The sequence below is a fragment of the Hemitrygon akajei genome, unplaced genomic scaffold (genome assembly GCF_048418815.1).
Source record: "Hemitrygon akajei unplaced genomic scaffold, sHemAka1.3 Scf000068, whole genome shotgun sequence".
NCBI lineage: Eukaryota > Metazoa > Chordata > Chondrichthyes > Myliobatiformes > Dasyatidae > Hemitrygon > Hemitrygon akajei.
The window spans coordinates 954,548-972,089 of record NW_027331954.1 but is presented as its reverse complement, the minus strand read 5'-3'; the positions used below and the strand labels follow the sequence as shown (position 1 = coordinate 972,089).

General features: G+C 45.0%; 1 protein-coding gene and 3 non-coding genes across 4 annotated transcripts; 2 read left to right on the top strand and 2 right to left on the bottom strand.

Moving 5' to 3' along the window:
* Positions 1 to 2,592: 2,592 nt before the first annotated feature.
* LOC140722038 (general transcription factor II-I repeat domain-containing protein 2A-like) lies at positions 2,593 to 4,029 on the bottom strand. Its single transcript, XM_073036846.1, has one exon. It carries the CDS (start codon positions 4,027 to 4,029, stop codon positions 2,593 to 2,595), a length of 1,437 nt encoding a protein of 478 aa, XP_072892947.1.
* A 3,804-nt stretch (positions 4,030 to 7,833) lies between these two features.
* Positions 7,834 to 7,947, top strand: trnal-caa (transfer RNA leucine (anticodon CAA)). The gene is made up of 2 exons: positions 7,834 to 7,871; positions 7,913 to 7,947. It is a non-coding gene; the product is annotated as a tRNA-Leu (tRNA).
* A 4,524-nt stretch (positions 7,948 to 12,471) lies between these two features.
* Positions 12,472 to 12,587, top strand: trnal-uaa (transfer RNA leucine (anticodon UAA)). Its single transcript has 2 exons — positions 12,472 to 12,509; positions 12,542 to 12,587. It is a non-coding gene; the product is annotated as a tRNA-Leu (tRNA).
* Positions 12,588 to 17,198: 4,611 nt separating this feature from the next.
* Positions 17,199 to 17,312, bottom strand: trnal-cag (transfer RNA leucine (anticodon CAG)). Its single transcript has 2 exons — positions 17,275 to 17,312; positions 17,199 to 17,233 (listed from the first exon to the last, which is right to left on the bottom strand). It is a non-coding gene; the product is annotated as a tRNA-Leu (tRNA).
* Between the last annotated feature and the right edge of the window lie 230 nt (positions 17,313 to 17,542).

The following is a 17,542-nucleotide window of genomic DNA, read 5'->3' as shown; positions in this document are numbered from 1 at the left end:
ATCATTTGACTTTATTTTAATGTGTAAACTCAGCCAGCTCTTGACCCTCTCTTCACCCTTCTACCGCAAAATGCAGCAATGCAGTGGAAATATTACGTGCTGCTCGAATACTGCGGCAATAGGTACCGCTCTGTAATTACCGAATTTCCTATTTCCCTGCCTCTCTTCCAGCGAACCTAGTGGCGATCGTAATCCTGTCCCGGGGAAAGTGCGGTCTCTCCAAATGTGTAACTCGGTACATGGAGGGAATGGCAGCGGCTGATCTCCTAGTCGTTATCTCGCAACCGCTCCTGATGTGGACTGCTTGGATATATTTTCCCCGATCATTCCTGTTCATCACTCTTGTGTGCAGTATCGCTAGATGGCTGATTTATGCGAGCACTCCGGCCACTGTCTGGCTGACTGTCTCTTTCGCCGTCGATCGATTTGTGGCTATTTGCTGTGAGATGCTGAATACAAAATTGCACCTAGAGTACGGCGGCTGTGGTTATCGGGACAGTCAGTGCGCTGGCCTGTTTAGAGAGTGTCCCTTGGGGATTTACTTCCGAACCACTTGTAATAATTGCTGGTATCTCCTGGTATTGTGCTCTTACACCGAGCTACAAAAACTCTCCTTCATGGGCGGCATTTGAGATGCTTCACTACATTTTTACCCCTTGTGTCCCATTCTTTCTGATTTTGCTGCTCAATATTCTGACAGCCAGGCAGATTCTGGCTGTCAGTCGAGCCCGCAGGAGGATCCGGGGACAAAAGAGTGGAGAGAATGACAAGGACCGGGAGATGGAGAACCGACGGAAATCCATCGTTTTGCTCTGCAGCATAACGGGCAGTTTCATATTGTTGTGGGGAACACGTTTGGTATTTTACATCCATCAACGGATTTCAAAGAGTTTTGTTTATTATTCTGTCATGAATCCCGTTTACATTATAGATGAGACAGCGGGAATGCTGCAGATTCTCAGTTCCTGCACCAACACGTGTACTTACGCCCTGACTTAGAGCAAATTCCGAGAGGACCTCAAGAATGTGGTGAAATACCCACTGAATCGGATTTTGAAACTCATTAAAATATAGAAATACATGCTATGCAGTAGTACAATTCAGTTGCCTTCACGCTCCTATTCTGTACTCCCACTTGTAAATAAACAGAAACAATATGATGAACAGAGCTTCAAACAAAGCAGGAGAAAATCTGTCGATGCTCGAAATACAGAACAACACACACAAAATCATGAAGTTTGTCGGCCCGAGCAGTTGAATGTTTACTCTTTTCCAACTTTGCCATCGATCTGCTGAATTGCTCCAGCATTTTGTGTGTGTTGCCTTACAGTTATACAACAAATACGTACAGTCGATCGCAACGGCACCACTAGACTCAGCATCCCAGAAAAATCCCCTTTGCATCTCACCCTCGTCCCGCTTAAGTTGTGGCTTGAGGCGAACCTGTCAATCCTTCTTTCCAATTCTGACAAAACAACTTGATATGGAGTATACTTTCCTCGGCATTTACCACTCCTGCTCACATCATTACCCGTCCTTTACTTCACGCTGATTTTCTCCTCTGTCCCTAGCTGTAGTTTTTCCTTCTGTTCTCCGATTTGAACTAATTTCCAGTAAAATAATGTTTGCTCTCAAAGGGTAGGTGGAGGGGGGAGGGGTATTGAGTGGACGAGGCGATGCTGTGAACCTAAGAACAAAAGACACAGCGAAGCGAAATGGGAACTGATATGATCTAATCCGACACAAAGTGCTGGCGAAAGTCTTCAGATCAGGCAGCAGAATTGGAGACAGAGGAAATGAAATCCAATTCTGATGAAAGGTCTCTGCCCAAAACGTCCACGGTTTACACTTGTCCACAAATGCTGCCTGGCCTGCAGAGCTCCTCCAGCACTTTGGAATTCTAGAGTCTGTAGGTTGTCTCTTGCTTCTGACTGGTCTAACCGTAGTCAGTGTCAACGAGATATTCGACTACGCCAACGCAGAACTGACCTTGGACAAAGAACAGGCAAAGAATAGTTGAAAAGGACAGTGTCATAGAAACAGAAACTTGATAATTAATGGAACAAAGCTTCAGCTAATTATGAATTGACGCACCTGGTAAATTGGAGGGTCTCTCTAAACCAGGAGTCGGCAACCTTTACCACTGAAAGAGCCATTTGGACCCGTTTCCCACAGAAAAGAAAACACTGGGAGCCACAAAACCCGTTTGACATTTAAAATGAAATAACACTGCATACAACGTTTTTTTTGCCTTTATGCGATGTATAAACAAACTATAATGTGTTGCATTTATGAAATCGATGAACTCCTGCAGAGAAAACGAAATTACATTTCTGCATGCAACAAAAACATTTTGAACTCCGAAAAAAAGACTTTGGGTTGAAGGTTACTTTTAAGTAAAATACTCAATGTCTATTTGAGTCCTTCTTGTATTTATGAAAAACGCCGAACTTACATTGTCCGCCAGCAGCAAACCAAAAATAACGTCAGCCAGCTGTCAACCTGAAAAATAAAAGGACTATATCACTGAACAATGAAAAAATATGAATATACGTAAAAAAAATAGGCAATTAAAATATTTATCATACTTGGTTAAAGGGATTTCTGCTCCTGGACCTCAGCACACAGCGTCGGCATATCAGGGCTGTATGACGTCACCATCTTTACACAGAATCGCAAGCTGTCATCTGTGAGGCGTGCGCGATGTTTGTTTTTAATAAAGTTCATGTTGGAGAACACCTGCTCACATAGATATGTAGATCCAAAGATCGACAGGACTCCAAGCACATACTTTTTAATGTTTACATAAATCTCGGGGATAGCATTCCATGTTTCGAACACAAGTTTGTCCGGTTTGGGGAGGTTTTCAATATCACTCCATTTGTGATTCTGAGCAAGAACGTCCTTCTGACCGGCAACATCTTCAAGGCCTGCTGTCAAGCGTCTAAACTTGGACACCCATATGTCTTTATCGGCTATGTCGGTCAGTTCCATCTCAAGATCAGGTTGACTCACACCTGCTAATGCAATCGTATTCAGTAGGGATGGATTAATGCTTAGGGGAGTGACTGGGAAGGATAATGTGTTTTTTTCCTCTCTGAACACACAGAAGCGTTTCCCAAACGATGTTTGCATTGCGATGATTCCAGAATGTAAATACTCCGAATTTATCATGTCGTGAGCTTGTTTGAACTCTCTCAAATTGGGGAAGTGAGACAATGTGTCTTTCTGTAAATCTCTGGCAAGCACTGTCAACTTGCGCTCGAATGCAAAAACATCTTCCAACATGTGCAGGGCTGTGCGTCCTTTCCCCTGAAGAGCTGTGTTCAGCGTGTTCAGGTGCGCTGTCATGTCTACCATGAAGTGTAGCTTTTCCAGCCACTCTGGCTGTTCCAGCTCAGGAAAGGTGAGCCCTTTGCTGCCCAGGAAAGTTTTCACTTCTTCCGGACACGCGACAAAGCGTTTCAGCACCTCCCCTCTGGACAGCCACCATACTTTGTTGTGAAGCAGGAGATCAGAATATGCGCTTTCAAGCTCGTCCAGTAACAAACGGAATTGACGGTGATTTAAACTTTTTGCCATTATTTTATTGACAATCTGAATGACAACATCCATTACTTCTGTGCATTCCGGAGGAAATGTTTGAGCGCACATTGCCTCTTGGTGCAAGATGCAGTGAAAAGTCAGCAGCTTTCTGTCCAGCGACTTCTGCAGTAAAGCCACAAAGCCCTTGTGCGCTCCTGTCATACTTGGTGCCCCATCAGTAGCTACTGACACCAGATGGGTGGTCTTTATTCCTTTGGCTCTTAAACAATTCAAGACAGCCTCACAGATGTCCTCCCCCCGTGTTTGGCCTTTTAGAGGTATCAACTCAATCATTTCTTCCTGTGGCCCGGCAGAGTTTACATACCGGCAGAACAGCGCTATTTGTTCAATATCACCTTTGTCTTTAGACTCGTCACAGGCAATCGAGTAGGCCACAGCTGAATTGATGTCTTTAATTTGCTGTCTTGTGATGTCTTCTGCCATTTTTATGGTTCTGTCTTTGACAGTCTTTGCAGAGAGGGGCATATCCCTGATTTTCTGCACAATTTCACTCTTGTTTTTAAAGTCCGTGAATAGATGTTCTGAAATCTTAATGAAAGATTCTTTTATATATTCACCATCTGTAAACTGCTTCCCGTCCCTGACTATTTCCTGAGCGGCAACAAAACTAGCATATGTAGTTGATTTTCCAGACTTCATCCACTTCTTGAAATGATTTTTGCTCAGATCAACCTTCCGCATCAGTTCCGAAACGGCTTTTTTTCTCTCATCTCCATCCGGATATTTTTGAGCAAAGGCTGCGTGTTTATTCTGGAAATGTCTTGCGACATTTGACTTTTTGTTGTTTGCTAGATTCTCATTGCATTTTAAGCATACCGGTAAACCAGTCTCGTCAGCAGTGAAAGCAAATGAATCTGCCCACGTATCATTAAACGTTCTGTTTTCTTCAGTCTCTTTTCTTTTTTTTAGAATTCTCCTTAGTCGGCCTACCTTGGATCGAAAAATGAAAGAAATCGCGCACTGGCGGGTGTCAGGCTTTGGCAGTGGTGACGTATATTAATAGCGACAAAAAACACGTTTTATTTAGATTGTACAAGATCACCATAATCTTCAAATTTCGAATTACATTTCAAAAACTAACAAACTGACATAAAATACATTTTAATTAAATACTCATCATTTATTTTCCAAAGCCACAGGGAGCCGCAGCACAGAGATGAAAGAGCCGCATGCGGCTCAGGAGCCGCAGGTTGCCGACCTATGTCCTAGTCAAACAGGCCCGTGGCCCCGAATGAAACGGGGTTCATCTAGATTCAGCTCCAGCACCTTAGGGCATATTACAAACAGCAGTTGTCATTGTCCGGTCTGTTAAATCTGCCTTGCGGTTCACGGTTCGGTTCATCGATCATTAAACCCGGGTTTTCCTGTTTTCCCTTGTTCCACTGGGTGCCTAAATTGAAGTACCTGATTCTCGCTTTGGGCTGGCTTCGGGATTCAATTTCAGGCTGCTCGACTGTTTTCTCTCTCTTGCTGCCTCTCCTCTCCCTTCTGAACCCCTGACAGTTACTTCGGCAGTTTATCTCGACAGCTACTTCGGCAGTAAACTTCGTCTGTAATCTTCGTCTGTAACCTTGGCCTTCTACCTTGCCTGCAAACTCGCCTGGGTCGTTGCCTCTATCGCCATCATGTTCAGCCGCCGGAGTGAGACCGGAGCCTTGCCACACCAAGATAAGGAATTATCTATCATTGAGCTTGGAACTGTCGCTTTGCGTCCCTGTGTTTGGTGTCCGTATCAAAGAAGAGTCCCAGCCCTGGGTCCTGTTCCCAAGTGGAGGCCCCGGCTCTGTGTTCCTGTGCTCTAGTCCAAGGTTCTGTGTTTCTGTGATCTAGTCCAAGGCACTGTGTTCCTGTGCTCCAGGACTTGGTCAAAACCACGACCAAGAAACTCGTCCGGTCCAAGCCACGTCCTGGAGTCCGTCCAGTTCAAGTCAAGGATTCGTATTCCCAGTACTATCTCGTGTCTAGTCTGTTCCTAGCCCCGTATCCTCGCCTGCATCCGGGTTCCGAGCCCCAGTCAAGACCAATGTTCCGGGTCCCTGTCCTGTCTCCGGCTCGGAGTCCTAGTCCAGGCTCCTGTGTCCATATCCAGCGTAGTGTCCACCCGACTTCCTTTGCTTTCTGGATAAAACTAGTCCTGTTCCTAGTTCCTCAGTGTCTATGTCTTGAATTAGGGCCCGCTATCATCGCCCCCCTTGTAACAGCAGGTGTCGTTATCAGGGGCTCTGGCGGTATCTCCGCCTTCCACATCCAGCGATGAGCTTTCCACTTAGACGATGGCTGACCCGCTTGTCCCTGTGTTACTTTAATGTGTTCTGTTCCTTTAACACTAGATCAGATTATCAGAATCATCAATCACCTTATTGGGCCTTATAGTCTAGTTACCAACATCCACCTGTAAAGCAGCGTTGCCCGGTATAATTGAACCTTCTGTGTTCAGTTTCTGTTGACGTCGCTGCGATCAATTCCCACCCAGTTTTCAGATTCAGTCCTGTCTATAAACATTTATTTCTCCGCTTCCCTAAATGTGTAAACAATGAGTTTTCCAAGCATTATCATTCATCTCGACAGCTTCATTTTCCACAGAAATTGCCTAACCTACAAGTTACCTACAAGACCTACAAGTATCTGGGAGTACAGTTAGATGAGAAGCTAGACTGGACTGCCAACACAGATGCCTTGTGCAGGAAGGCACAGAGTCGACTGTACTTCCTTAGAAGGTTGGCGTCATTCAATGTCTGCAGTGAGATGCTGAAGATGTTCTATAGGTCAGTTGTTGAGAGCGCCCTCTTCTTTGTGGCGGCGTGTTGGGGTGGAAGCATTAAGAAGAAGGACGCCTCACGTCTTAATAAGCTGGTAAGGAGGGCGGGCTCTGTCGTGGGCAAAGTACTGGAGAGTTTAACATCGGTAGCTGAGCGAAGGGCGCTCTATCTATCTATCTATCTATCTATCTATCTATCTATCTATCTATCTATCTAACCTGAGAAAACTTAATACTCTCGATTTCATTTCCGTTTAGCAGGATGATATGTGTCTTCGTGTGTAGATAGATAGATGATAGATAGATAGATAATTTATTCATTCCCATGGGGAAATTCAACATTTTTCCAATGTCCCATACACTTGTTGTAGCAAAAAACTCATTACATACAATACTTAACTCAGTAATAATATGATATGCATCTAAATCACGAACTCAAAAAAAGCATTAATAATAGCTTTAAAAAAAAGTTCTTAAGTCCTGGCAGTTGAATTGTAAAGCCTAATGGCATTGCGGAGTATTGACCTCTTCATCCTGTCTGAGGACCATTGCATCGACAGTAACCTGTCACTGAAACTGCTTCTCTGTCTCTGGATGGTGCTATGTAGAGGATGTTCAGGGTTTTCCATAATTGACCGTAGCCTACTCAGCGCCCTTCGCTCAGCTACCGATGTTAAACTCTCCAGTACTTTGCCCACGACAGAGCCCGCCCTCCTTACCAGCTTATTAAGACGTGAGGCGTCCTTCTTCTTAATGCTTCCACCCCAACACGCCACCACAAAGAAGAGGGCGCTCTCAACAACTGACCTATAGAACATCTTCAGCATCTCACTGCAGACATTGAATGACGCCAACCTTCTAAGGAAGTACAGTCGACTCTGTGCCTTCCTGCACAAGGCATCTGTGTTGGCAGTCCAGTCTAGCTTCTCATCTAACTGTACTCCCAGATACTTGTAGGTCTTAACCTGCTCCACACATTCTCCATTAATAATCACTGGCTCCATATGAGGTCTAGATCTTCTAAAGTCCACCACCATCTCCTTGGTCTTGGTGATATTGAGACGCAGGTAGTTTGAGTTCCACCATATCACAAAGTCCTGTATCAGTTTCCTATGCTCCTCCTCCTGTCCATTCCTGACACACCCCACTATGGCTGTGTCATCAGCGAACTTCTGCACATGGCATGACTCCGAGTTATATTGGAAGTCTGATGTGTACAGGGTGAACAGGACCGGAGAGAGTACGGTTCCCTGTGGCGCTCCTGTGCTGCTGACCACCGTGTCAGACCTACAGTCTCCCAACCGCACATACTGAGGTCTCTCTGTCAAGTAGTCCACTATCCAATCCACCATGTGAGAGTCTACTCCCATCTCCGTCAGTTTGTGCTTTAAGATCTTGGGCTGGATGGTGTATATAACTTTGCTAACAAACCAGGCATTCATTCCGTTCTGAAAAACAGCTCAAAAGTTGTCAGGGTGGCCGAGTGTTCTAAGGCCCCAGACTCAAGGAATGAAAGTCCTTCCGGCAAACGGGAGGGTTCTGGTCTCCATCTGGGGTCGTGGGTTCGAATCCCACTCCTGACAAAATTTCTCTTTAAACATCATCTCAATCGAGATGATGTTATTTCCGCAAACAAAACCTGGGTTGTTGAGGTGGATTCGAAAACCGGATGAAAATTAAGATTATGTTTTTGACACTGTTCATCGCATTACAACAGATCATCGTACACCTAATTCAGGGTGAATGATTTATTCAGAAATAATTCCCTGGTGAAGCATCTCGGCCCGAAACGTCGACTGTTTACGCTTTTCCACAGATGCTGTCCGGTCTGCTGAGCTCCTCCTGGCATACTCAGCTAATCAAGAGAGAATAGTTTCTAAATTAAAGTCATTGATTGCTGAAATAATTAATGGGTGGGCAGGTGAATGTACATTATCACCATTTGATCAAAAGTCTGATGGTTGATCGGTAGAAACAGCTCTTGAACCTGGTGGTGCGATTCCTGAGGTTCTTCTACCGTCTACCTAATGACAGCAGCGGAAAAAGAGCATGGGAGCGTGCTGATGACGTCAAACGCTGGATGCTGTTGTCCGATGACAGCGTTTTATGTGGATGTACTGATTGTTTGGGAGTGCTTTACCCGTGATGGACCGCGTCGAATCCACTGACTTTTAAAGATTTTCCTTCAAAGGCATTGCTGTTTCCGTACCAGGTCGTGATGCAGACAGACAATATACTCTCCACTACACATCTGCAGAAGTTCATCAAGGGTTTTGATGTCATGCTGAATCCCCGCAGTCTCCTAAGAAAGTAGAGGAGATAGGAATACCACCAATTTAAAGTTACGTACGCACCACATCTCCGATCCTTCAAGGAAAACTGGCTCATGGAGCTCTGGTTTTCCCTCTGTGGAAGAACTCAATCAGTTACTTGGACTCGCCGACATTGAGTGACAGGGTTTTGTCACATCTTCGTTAAAACGATCCCCTCTTAGTTGAAATGTATGTAAACCCTGGAATGAAGATAACAACTGCGTGTTTTGCCTATATCCATGCCTAAAAATCTAAGAAACGTCTATCAGATCCCCCCACCCCCAACCTCCCATGCACCAGAGAAAAACAATCCAATTTGTCCAAACTCTCGATATCGCCGAAAACGTCTAATTTAGGAAACATTTTGGTGAGGCCCTTCTGCACACTCTCCAAATCCTCGTCATCCTTTCCATGACGGATGTCCTGAACTGTGTGCGTTACCAGTTCCAGTGCTGTGCTGCCGTACGCTATAATTTCGCTCATGCTCGGAAACCTGGGAAAATGCATCGCGTCCATTTTCATTTAAAATGCGGAGGATGTAGTGTGTGTTTGTATGTACAGTATACAGTATACAGTATGTACAGCGTCACGTGAGGCGCTGACCTGAGCGGCTGCCTTTTCCAGATGCTCCCGAGATTCGATAAATTGATCATTCTTTTAAGGTTGTTTTTTTCTTTTTAGTCATAGTGTTATGTTTAGTATTTATTTAATAGTGAGATGGAGAGAAAGGTGTACTCGAGAGACCAGCTACTTGCGCTGAGAAATACGCAAGTTAGTGTTACGCAACGGATCCAGATCCCAAACGAAATTAAACGGAGGTTCCGTGGCTCCAGGGCTGGAAAACTGCGAAGGGATAAGTGGACGGAGAGAAAGAAGCGTTATAAACCCGCTGTTCCTTCGGTCATTATGGGGAACGTGAACTCGCTGCCAAATAAAGTGGATGAACTAGCCTCACTAGTAAGGAATGTTAAAGCATACAAGGAATGCAGTTTAATGTGCTTTTCCGAAACATGGCTGACGGCTAACATCCCGGATGTAAATGTAGAATTACCTGGTTTTACTACGGTAAGATTTGACAGAGATGCCAAAAAGTGTGGGAAGAAGAAAGGAGGGGGACTCGCTCTCTACATTAACGTAAGATGGTGTAACCCCGGGCATGTGAGTACAAAGATCTCCGTTTGTGAAAAGGATATTGAGCTGATCGCCGTGAGTATGAGGCCATATTACCTGCCTCGAGAATTCGCCAGCGTCATTGCGGTGAATGTGTACGTCCCGTGTGACGTCATCAGCTCCGCGGTTGCTAAGTTACAAACACAACATCCTGAGGCACTGGTGTTAATTACAGGGGACTTCAACCATGTGACTTTGGACAAGACACTTCCTGCTTTCTCACAGTACGTGGATTGTTACACCAGGGGTAACAGGACTATTGACCTGCTGTATGCAAACGTACAGGATGCATATAGTGCATCCCCGCTGCCTGCACTGGGGAAAGCTGATCACAACCTGGTTTTGTTACAGCCCAAATATAAATCTATTGTGATGAGGCATCCCACTACCACATGCTCATTTCGAAAGTGGACTCCTGAAGCTGAACAGGCCCTGAGAGATTGCTTCAGTGCTACTAACTGGGATGTACTGCAAGGGGGGCTCTGTGGGGGCGTTGAGGAGGTGACTGAATGCACAACGGACTATATTAATTTTTGTGTGGATGCCGTTGTTCCTGTTAGAACTGTTCGCTGCTATCCCAATAATAAGCCCTGGATCACTAGTCACATCAAAGGCCTCCTAAACCAGAAGAAGAGGGCCTTTAAAGATGGTGATCGGTTGGAGCTTAAAAGAGTTCAGAAGGAACTCAGAGTACAGATAAGGGGGGCAAAGGAGCAGTACAGGAGGAAGCTAGAACAAAAGCTGCAGAAAAAAAGCATGAAGGAGGTGTGGGATGGGATGAAGATCATCACTGGATGTGGTGCAAAGCGGGGGGCAAACATAAGTGGAGATGTGGAGAAAGCGAACCAGCTGAACAACTTCTTCAATAGGTTCGACAGCACAATCTCACCCTCAACGCAGAACTCCACACCAGGCTTACTTCCCTCAAAGGAAAATAGCCACTCACAGGAGACCTGGCCCACGCCCAGGATTACGGCTGCACAGGTGGAAGGTCAACTGAGGAAGATCTGTACAAGCAAGGCGGCTGGACCGGATGGAGTTTCCCCACGAGTACTGAGGGCCTGTGCGACTGAACTGGGAGAACCACTACAGTGCATCTTCAACATGAGTCTAGATCGGAGAAGAGTACCCAGACAGTGGAAAACATCCTGTATTGTCCCGGTACCGAAGAAACCACAACCAAAGGAGTTGAATGACTTCAGACCTGTTGCCTTGACGTCGCACGTGATGAAGACCATGGAGCGGCTGATAATACAGAATCTGAGGCCACAAACCAGGCATGCCCGGGATCCGCTTCAGTTTGCATATAAGGAGAAGGTGGGAGTGGAGGATGCTATCACGTATTTGTTGCACAAATCTCTCTCTCATCTAGATGGGGTCAGTTGTGCTGTGAGGATTACATTCCTTGACTTCTCTAGTGCCTTTAACACCATCCAGCCCAAGATCTTAAAGCACAAACTAACGGAGATGGGAGTAGACTCTCACATAGTGGATTGGATAGTGGACTACTTGACAGAGAGACCTCAGTATGTGCGGTTGGGAGACTGTAGGTCTGACACGGTGGTCAGTAGCACGGGAGCGCCACAGGGAACCGTACTCTCTCCGGTCCTGTTCACCCTGTACACATCAGACTTCCAATATAACTCGGAGTCCTGCCATGTGCAGAAGTTCGCTGATGACACGGCCATAGTGGGGTGTGTCAGGAATGGACAGGAGGAGGAGTATAGGAAACTGATACAGGACTTTGTGATATGGTGCAACTCAAACTACCTGCGTCTCAATATCACCAAGACCAAGGAGATGGTGGTGGACTTTAGGAGATCTAGGCCTCATATGGAGCCAGTGATCATTAATGGAGAATGTGTGGAGCAGGTTAAGACCTACAAGTATCTGGGAGTACAGTTAGACGAAAAGCTAGACTGGTCTGCCAACACAGATGCCTTGTGCAGGAAGGCACAGAGTCGACTGTACTTCCTTAGAAGATTGGCGTCATTCAATGTCTGCAGTGAGATGCTGAAGATGTTCTATAGGTCAGTTGTTGAGAGCGCCCTCTTCTTTGTGGTGGCGTGTTGGGGAGGAAGCATTAAGAAGAAGGACGCCTCACGTCTTAATAAGCTGGTTAAGAAGGCGGGCTCTGTAGTGGGCAAAGTACTGGAGAGTTTAACATCGGTAACTGAGCGAAGGGCGCTGAGTAGGCTACGGTCAATTATGGAAAACCCTGAACATCCTCTACATAGCACCATCCAGAGACAGAGAAGCAGTTTCAGCGACAGGTTACTATCGATGCAATGCTCCTCAGACAGGATGAAGAGGTCAATACTCCCCAATGCCATTAGGCTTTACAATTCAACTGCCAGGAATTAAGAACTTTTTATTATGCTTTTTGAGTAGTGATTTAGATGCATATCATATTATTACTGAGTGAAGTATGTATGTAATTAGTTTTTTTGCTACAACAAGTGTATGGGACATTGGAAAAAATGTTGAATTTCCCCATGGGGATGAATAAAGTATCTATCTATCTATCTATCTATCTATCTATCTACCCTCTCACCAAAGCAGTCATTCAGACTATTCTGAAATATAGCTGTTTATCTGGCATGTGGAGAGAATTCTGCAGGGGCTGTCAGGGTGGCCGAGTGGTCTAAGGTGCCAGACTTAAGGCGAGAAAGTCGCTTCCGAGTAAACGCGAGTGTTCTGGTCTCCAGCTGGAGGCATGGGTTCGAATCCCACTCCTGATAAATACACGTGCTGTTTTTATAATTCAATCACTGTAATTTTACTGCAGCGATCAAAGCGTAGTCTGTCTGGAAGTATGAGAAAGACGCAATTAAGATAAAGATTTTCTTTTAGTCACAGCAGAGAGCAGATCAACGGGTCACATTACATAGGATTCAGGCTGAGCAGTTTGATGAGAAAGAGGCCTCGGTGAAGAGTGCCTTTCGCACTTTCTCAGCCGTGGCTGTTGGTTGGACAGAATGACATCCAGGCAATTCAGACACGTTTTCGGTCACGATATTGAAATAGCATTTTACATCGTCGTTCTTAAGCACTAATGTGTCGCAGAGCTCAGTACCGCACATTTAACACCATTCTGGATTTGGGAATATCGGATTGATCATTCCGGAATGCATTATATTCAATATCTATGGTTTAACAGGCCACCATGCCTTCTTTTGCAATTCTGATGTTTTAACGTGTACAATAAGGAAAATAGTCTTCGGCCCAACTAGTTCAAAGTTCAAACCAGAAAGTAAATGTTGCATCACAGCGTATATATGCATATATCACCACGTAAAATGAGATTCACCTTTCCCGCGGGTGTCCAAGAAACAAAATAAAATCATGAAGGACCGCAATAACAGGGCGTTTAAAAAAAACCAATGTGTGTAACACAACATACATTGCAACGTCAAACAAGATAATAGTGATCATAACAATATTAATTATTGTCTTCTGTAATAATCCAGGCCGACTACCAAGTCCACTATCGTTTTTAGAGATTTAAATCCTCTGTCAGAAACAACTAAACGAATTATACGTTGACACAGGATTGAACATGGTCGATCCGAAATTATTCACACCTTTATCAGTGAAGCTGAAATCTTCTCCCCAGTTGCAACAGAGAACACTGCTCACTTCCCTGATCTAGGAGACTGTGTGTTCTATTTGCCACTGCTTTGCCCGTTTTACAAGTATTTCTAAGGTTTTTCGTAGCCTCTCTACTTCTTCCAGTTGTCCCGTCAAGTCATCGCCAGCCTGGATTAAAACATCTTTGCCCGCAGTTTGGTCAACCTGCCATTCCATGATCGTAATTTTCCCTACCATTTACGGTAATTAAAAGCCTTAAACAACAAATCATCTGGGCTATTGCTCAGACTCTTCTTTGTCCTCGCCCGTCCCGTTGTGGCTTGTCCTGTTTATCTTGAATGTGAATTTCATTCTGAACTTCCTGTCGAACAGTGACCCCGAGCAAGATCCGGAGTATGTAGCCAATCGCTAGTATTAAGATTGGGAGTGGTGGGAGAGCGGTGTGTGAGACTCTCAGAAGGGAAGCGCAAAGTGACAGGATGAGTGGTAGAGACATGGTCCTGTCCAACCAAATTCCCTCATTACAGTCCTGACAGAGAACGTACGCAACTCCACCGTCAGATATGTTTGTTATAAAGAACGATATCCCGATTTGTTTTTTTTTGTGTTGTCCCAAACGAGAGTCTCCCGGCCTAACCCCCTTCTCATTCAATATCTCAGTCTCCACACATAAACATTGCTAATTGTATCCCAGCAACAGGTTCCCCATGTACTCCAAGATTCAAAATCCGTCCTCAGCGATTAGAAGTTCGCAAATATTTTAGCAAATTAAACAAAAGCAAAGGCATATTCATGTCCTTATTTTGACGGAATTACCTCTTTGTCTTTTTTCCCTCGTTTCTTTCGCCTCATTCTGAATCTTCTCTTTCACATTGGTCAATTGTGGCTCTGTGCCGTTATCCCAGTGCGGAAAGTGTGGTCCCTGAACTTCATCCTGCAAATCATCGGCAGCACCTTCCTGCAGAGCGGCCTGTCGACATTCCTCGTTGTCACTTAATTCTACCTGTCACACTTGGGATCAGTTTACTATTTACCCGCCATAGAATGATCCAGGAGTAGTGTGTTCTTTGAGTGGTGTGTAAAACGGGTGAGGGCGTTCGTGATTACAATGTGAAGGAGCTGTACTGATGGAGTGGGCTCACTCGGTTTTGTGTGGGAGTTTTCAGCTCAGTAGAATGGACTATCGGGGAGAGGTGCGGTTATCAGGAGCTCCTGGAGAAAGTGTTTTTTTTTCAATGAGAGAGCGCAGTGGGTGGAAATAGTGAGTGGTGGAAGCTGTGGAGAGACCTGCTTCAATGGGCGCCACTAGTGCGGAGGGCGCTAAGTAATTGGAAGTGGCTAATGCAGGAGTGTTGGTTTCTGTCGGGGCCAATCTGTTGCCGAAGGTGGGGTCAGTCTATATCTTCATTGGGAACCACGCACAGCTCGTTGGACAGTGTGGTGCAGGAGGCATGTTGTATTATTGGGAGTCATAAGATAAGACTGTATAATCATCAACATTGAATTTCATTTGTTAAACTTCCTGTTTGTCACAGTTATCCATCCTGTTTATCACGGCTATGTCGCTTTTCATGAATGTTTATGGAACATTACTCTTGCTACTGACCTCTATGGAAGCCCAATGGAAATGTTCCATCAGTGCAGAGAATATGCAACATTTCAGAGTTTGGCTTTGTTTCTGTACAGAAGCAGTTTCTATCACACGACATTATTTAATCTTGAGAGCAACCCTATTATACCAACAGCATTTCGATGTCAGTAAGTGTCCCATTTAAGTTGCATACTCAGCTTCTCATTTATTCTCCTCTCTGCATTTTTGTTCTCTGTGTAGAATCTGTTTTGATTTTTATTTAGCTTAGACCATAAGACATAAGAGGAGAATTAGGCCATCTGTCCCATCGGGTCTACTCCTCCAAATAATCATGGCTGATCCACAGAAAGGGAATATAAACCAGTCTGGAATGATTAATCCGATATTCCCAAATCCAGAATGGTGTACAACGCACGTTACGGAGCTCCGCGTCAGATGTACGCTTAAGAACGACGATGGTTAAAATGCCATTTCAATATAGAGACCAATAACGTGTCTGAATGGCCCCGATGTCATTCTGTCCAACCAGCAGCTACGTTTGAGAAGGTAACACAGACACTCTTCACCGAGGTCTCTTTATTATCAAACGAGGCCCCAATCCGAAGTCATGTGACCGTTTGTACTGCTCTCTGATGTGACGAAAACAAAATCTTTATCTTTCTTGCGTCTTTTCCATCCTCCCAAAAACACCATGCATTGATCGCAGCCATAACATTACAGTGATTGAATTATGCATGTGTAAAGCACAGTTGTCAGGAGTGGGATTCGAACCCGCGCCTCCAGGTGGAGACCAGAACACTCAGGTTTACAGCGAAGCGATACTCTCGCCTTCAGTCTGGCGCCTTAAACCACTCGGCCACCCTGACAGCCCTGCAGTACTCTCTTCACAGCGAACTTAAAAAGCTGCATTTCAGAACAGTCCGAATGACTGCTCTGCTGAGAATAGATGTGTTGCATTTTCTCAGGTTGCCAAGCATGTGCGAAATGCAGCACAGCACTGGAACATGTAGTGCATACTTCAAGCCATCCGTCATAGAAAGGTTGACGAGGCTTTCGAGTGTGCAGATAGGCTTTACCAACATGCTGTCTGAAATAGACGATTTGGGAGATAAAGAGAGTTTGGACAAACTTGTATGTTTTTCTGGAGTAGCGGAGTGTGAGCGGGAATCTGATAGATGTTTCTTAGATTTTGAGAGGCATAGATAAAGGTAGAGCACTCAGAGATGATCTCCATCCCAGAGTTGACATGGCTTATTCGATCGGGCATACATTTCAACTAAGACGGGATAATTTTAAAGAAGATGTGACAACACTCCGTCACCCAATGTCGGCAAGACCAAGGAAGTGATTGTGGTCTTCAGGAGAGGGAAAAATGGTGGTCCATGAGCCAGTTCTTATTGAAGGATCGGAGGTGGAGAGCGTAAGTAACTTTAAATTGGTGGGTATTACAATTTCCACTACTTTCATAGGAGACTGCGGAGATTCGGCATGACATTAAAAATCTAGGCGAACATCTTTAAATGTGTAGTGGAGAGTATATTGTCTGTCTGCATCACGAGCTGGTATGGAAACAACAAGGCCTTTGAAGAAAACTCTTAATAACAAGTTAGTGTATTCATCGGCCCTGTCCATCATGGGTAAAGCTCTGCCAAGCATTAAGCTAATCTACATAAACCGCTATCATCGGAAAGCAGCATTCATCATCAGAGGCCCTCACCAACCCCTCCCTGCTCTATTGCCGCTGCTGCCATCAGGTTGAAGGTAGGAGTTAGAAGAGACTCAGGACTCACTCGCGCCACCACGTTCAAGGACAGTCACGACTCATCAACCATCAGGCTTTTGATCAAAAGCTGATAACGTACAATCACGTGCCTATCCATTGAGTAATCCGACATCCAGTGTTCATTTTGAACACTTTTATATACTGCTTAGCTGAGTTGTCTGCAGGAACTCAAAACGCCAGGCAACAGCTGTGCAGAAGAGTAAACAGTCGACTTTCGGTCCGAGATGCTCCAGAAATCAGGCGCCCAGAATCCGATGTACGATGATCTGCTGTGCTGCGATGTGTCGTGACGAATGCACAATCTTTCTACCGTTTTTCTAATCCACTCATACAACCACGTCTTCGCAGTAACAAAATCACCTCGGTTCAATGTTTAAAGACAAATGATGTCAGGAGTGGGATTCGAACCCACGCCCCCAGATGGAGACCAGAACACTCGCGTTTGTAGGAAGGACTTTCATTCCCTGAGTCTGGCGCCTTAGACCGCTCGGCCACCCTGACAACTTTGTGTCACCCACTTCATATCCAAAACAAATGGTTGTGTTTGAGAACAGATTGAATGCCTGATTTGAGAACAGAGTTATATACAGACAAACACACAGAGACATCCTGGGAATCGGAAATGAAAACGAGCTTGTAAGCAGTTTTCTCAGGTTAGGCAGCACCTGTGGAAAGAGAAGCAGTATTAAGATTACAGATCGAAACTCGTTAGACGCGTCACAGCAGACATT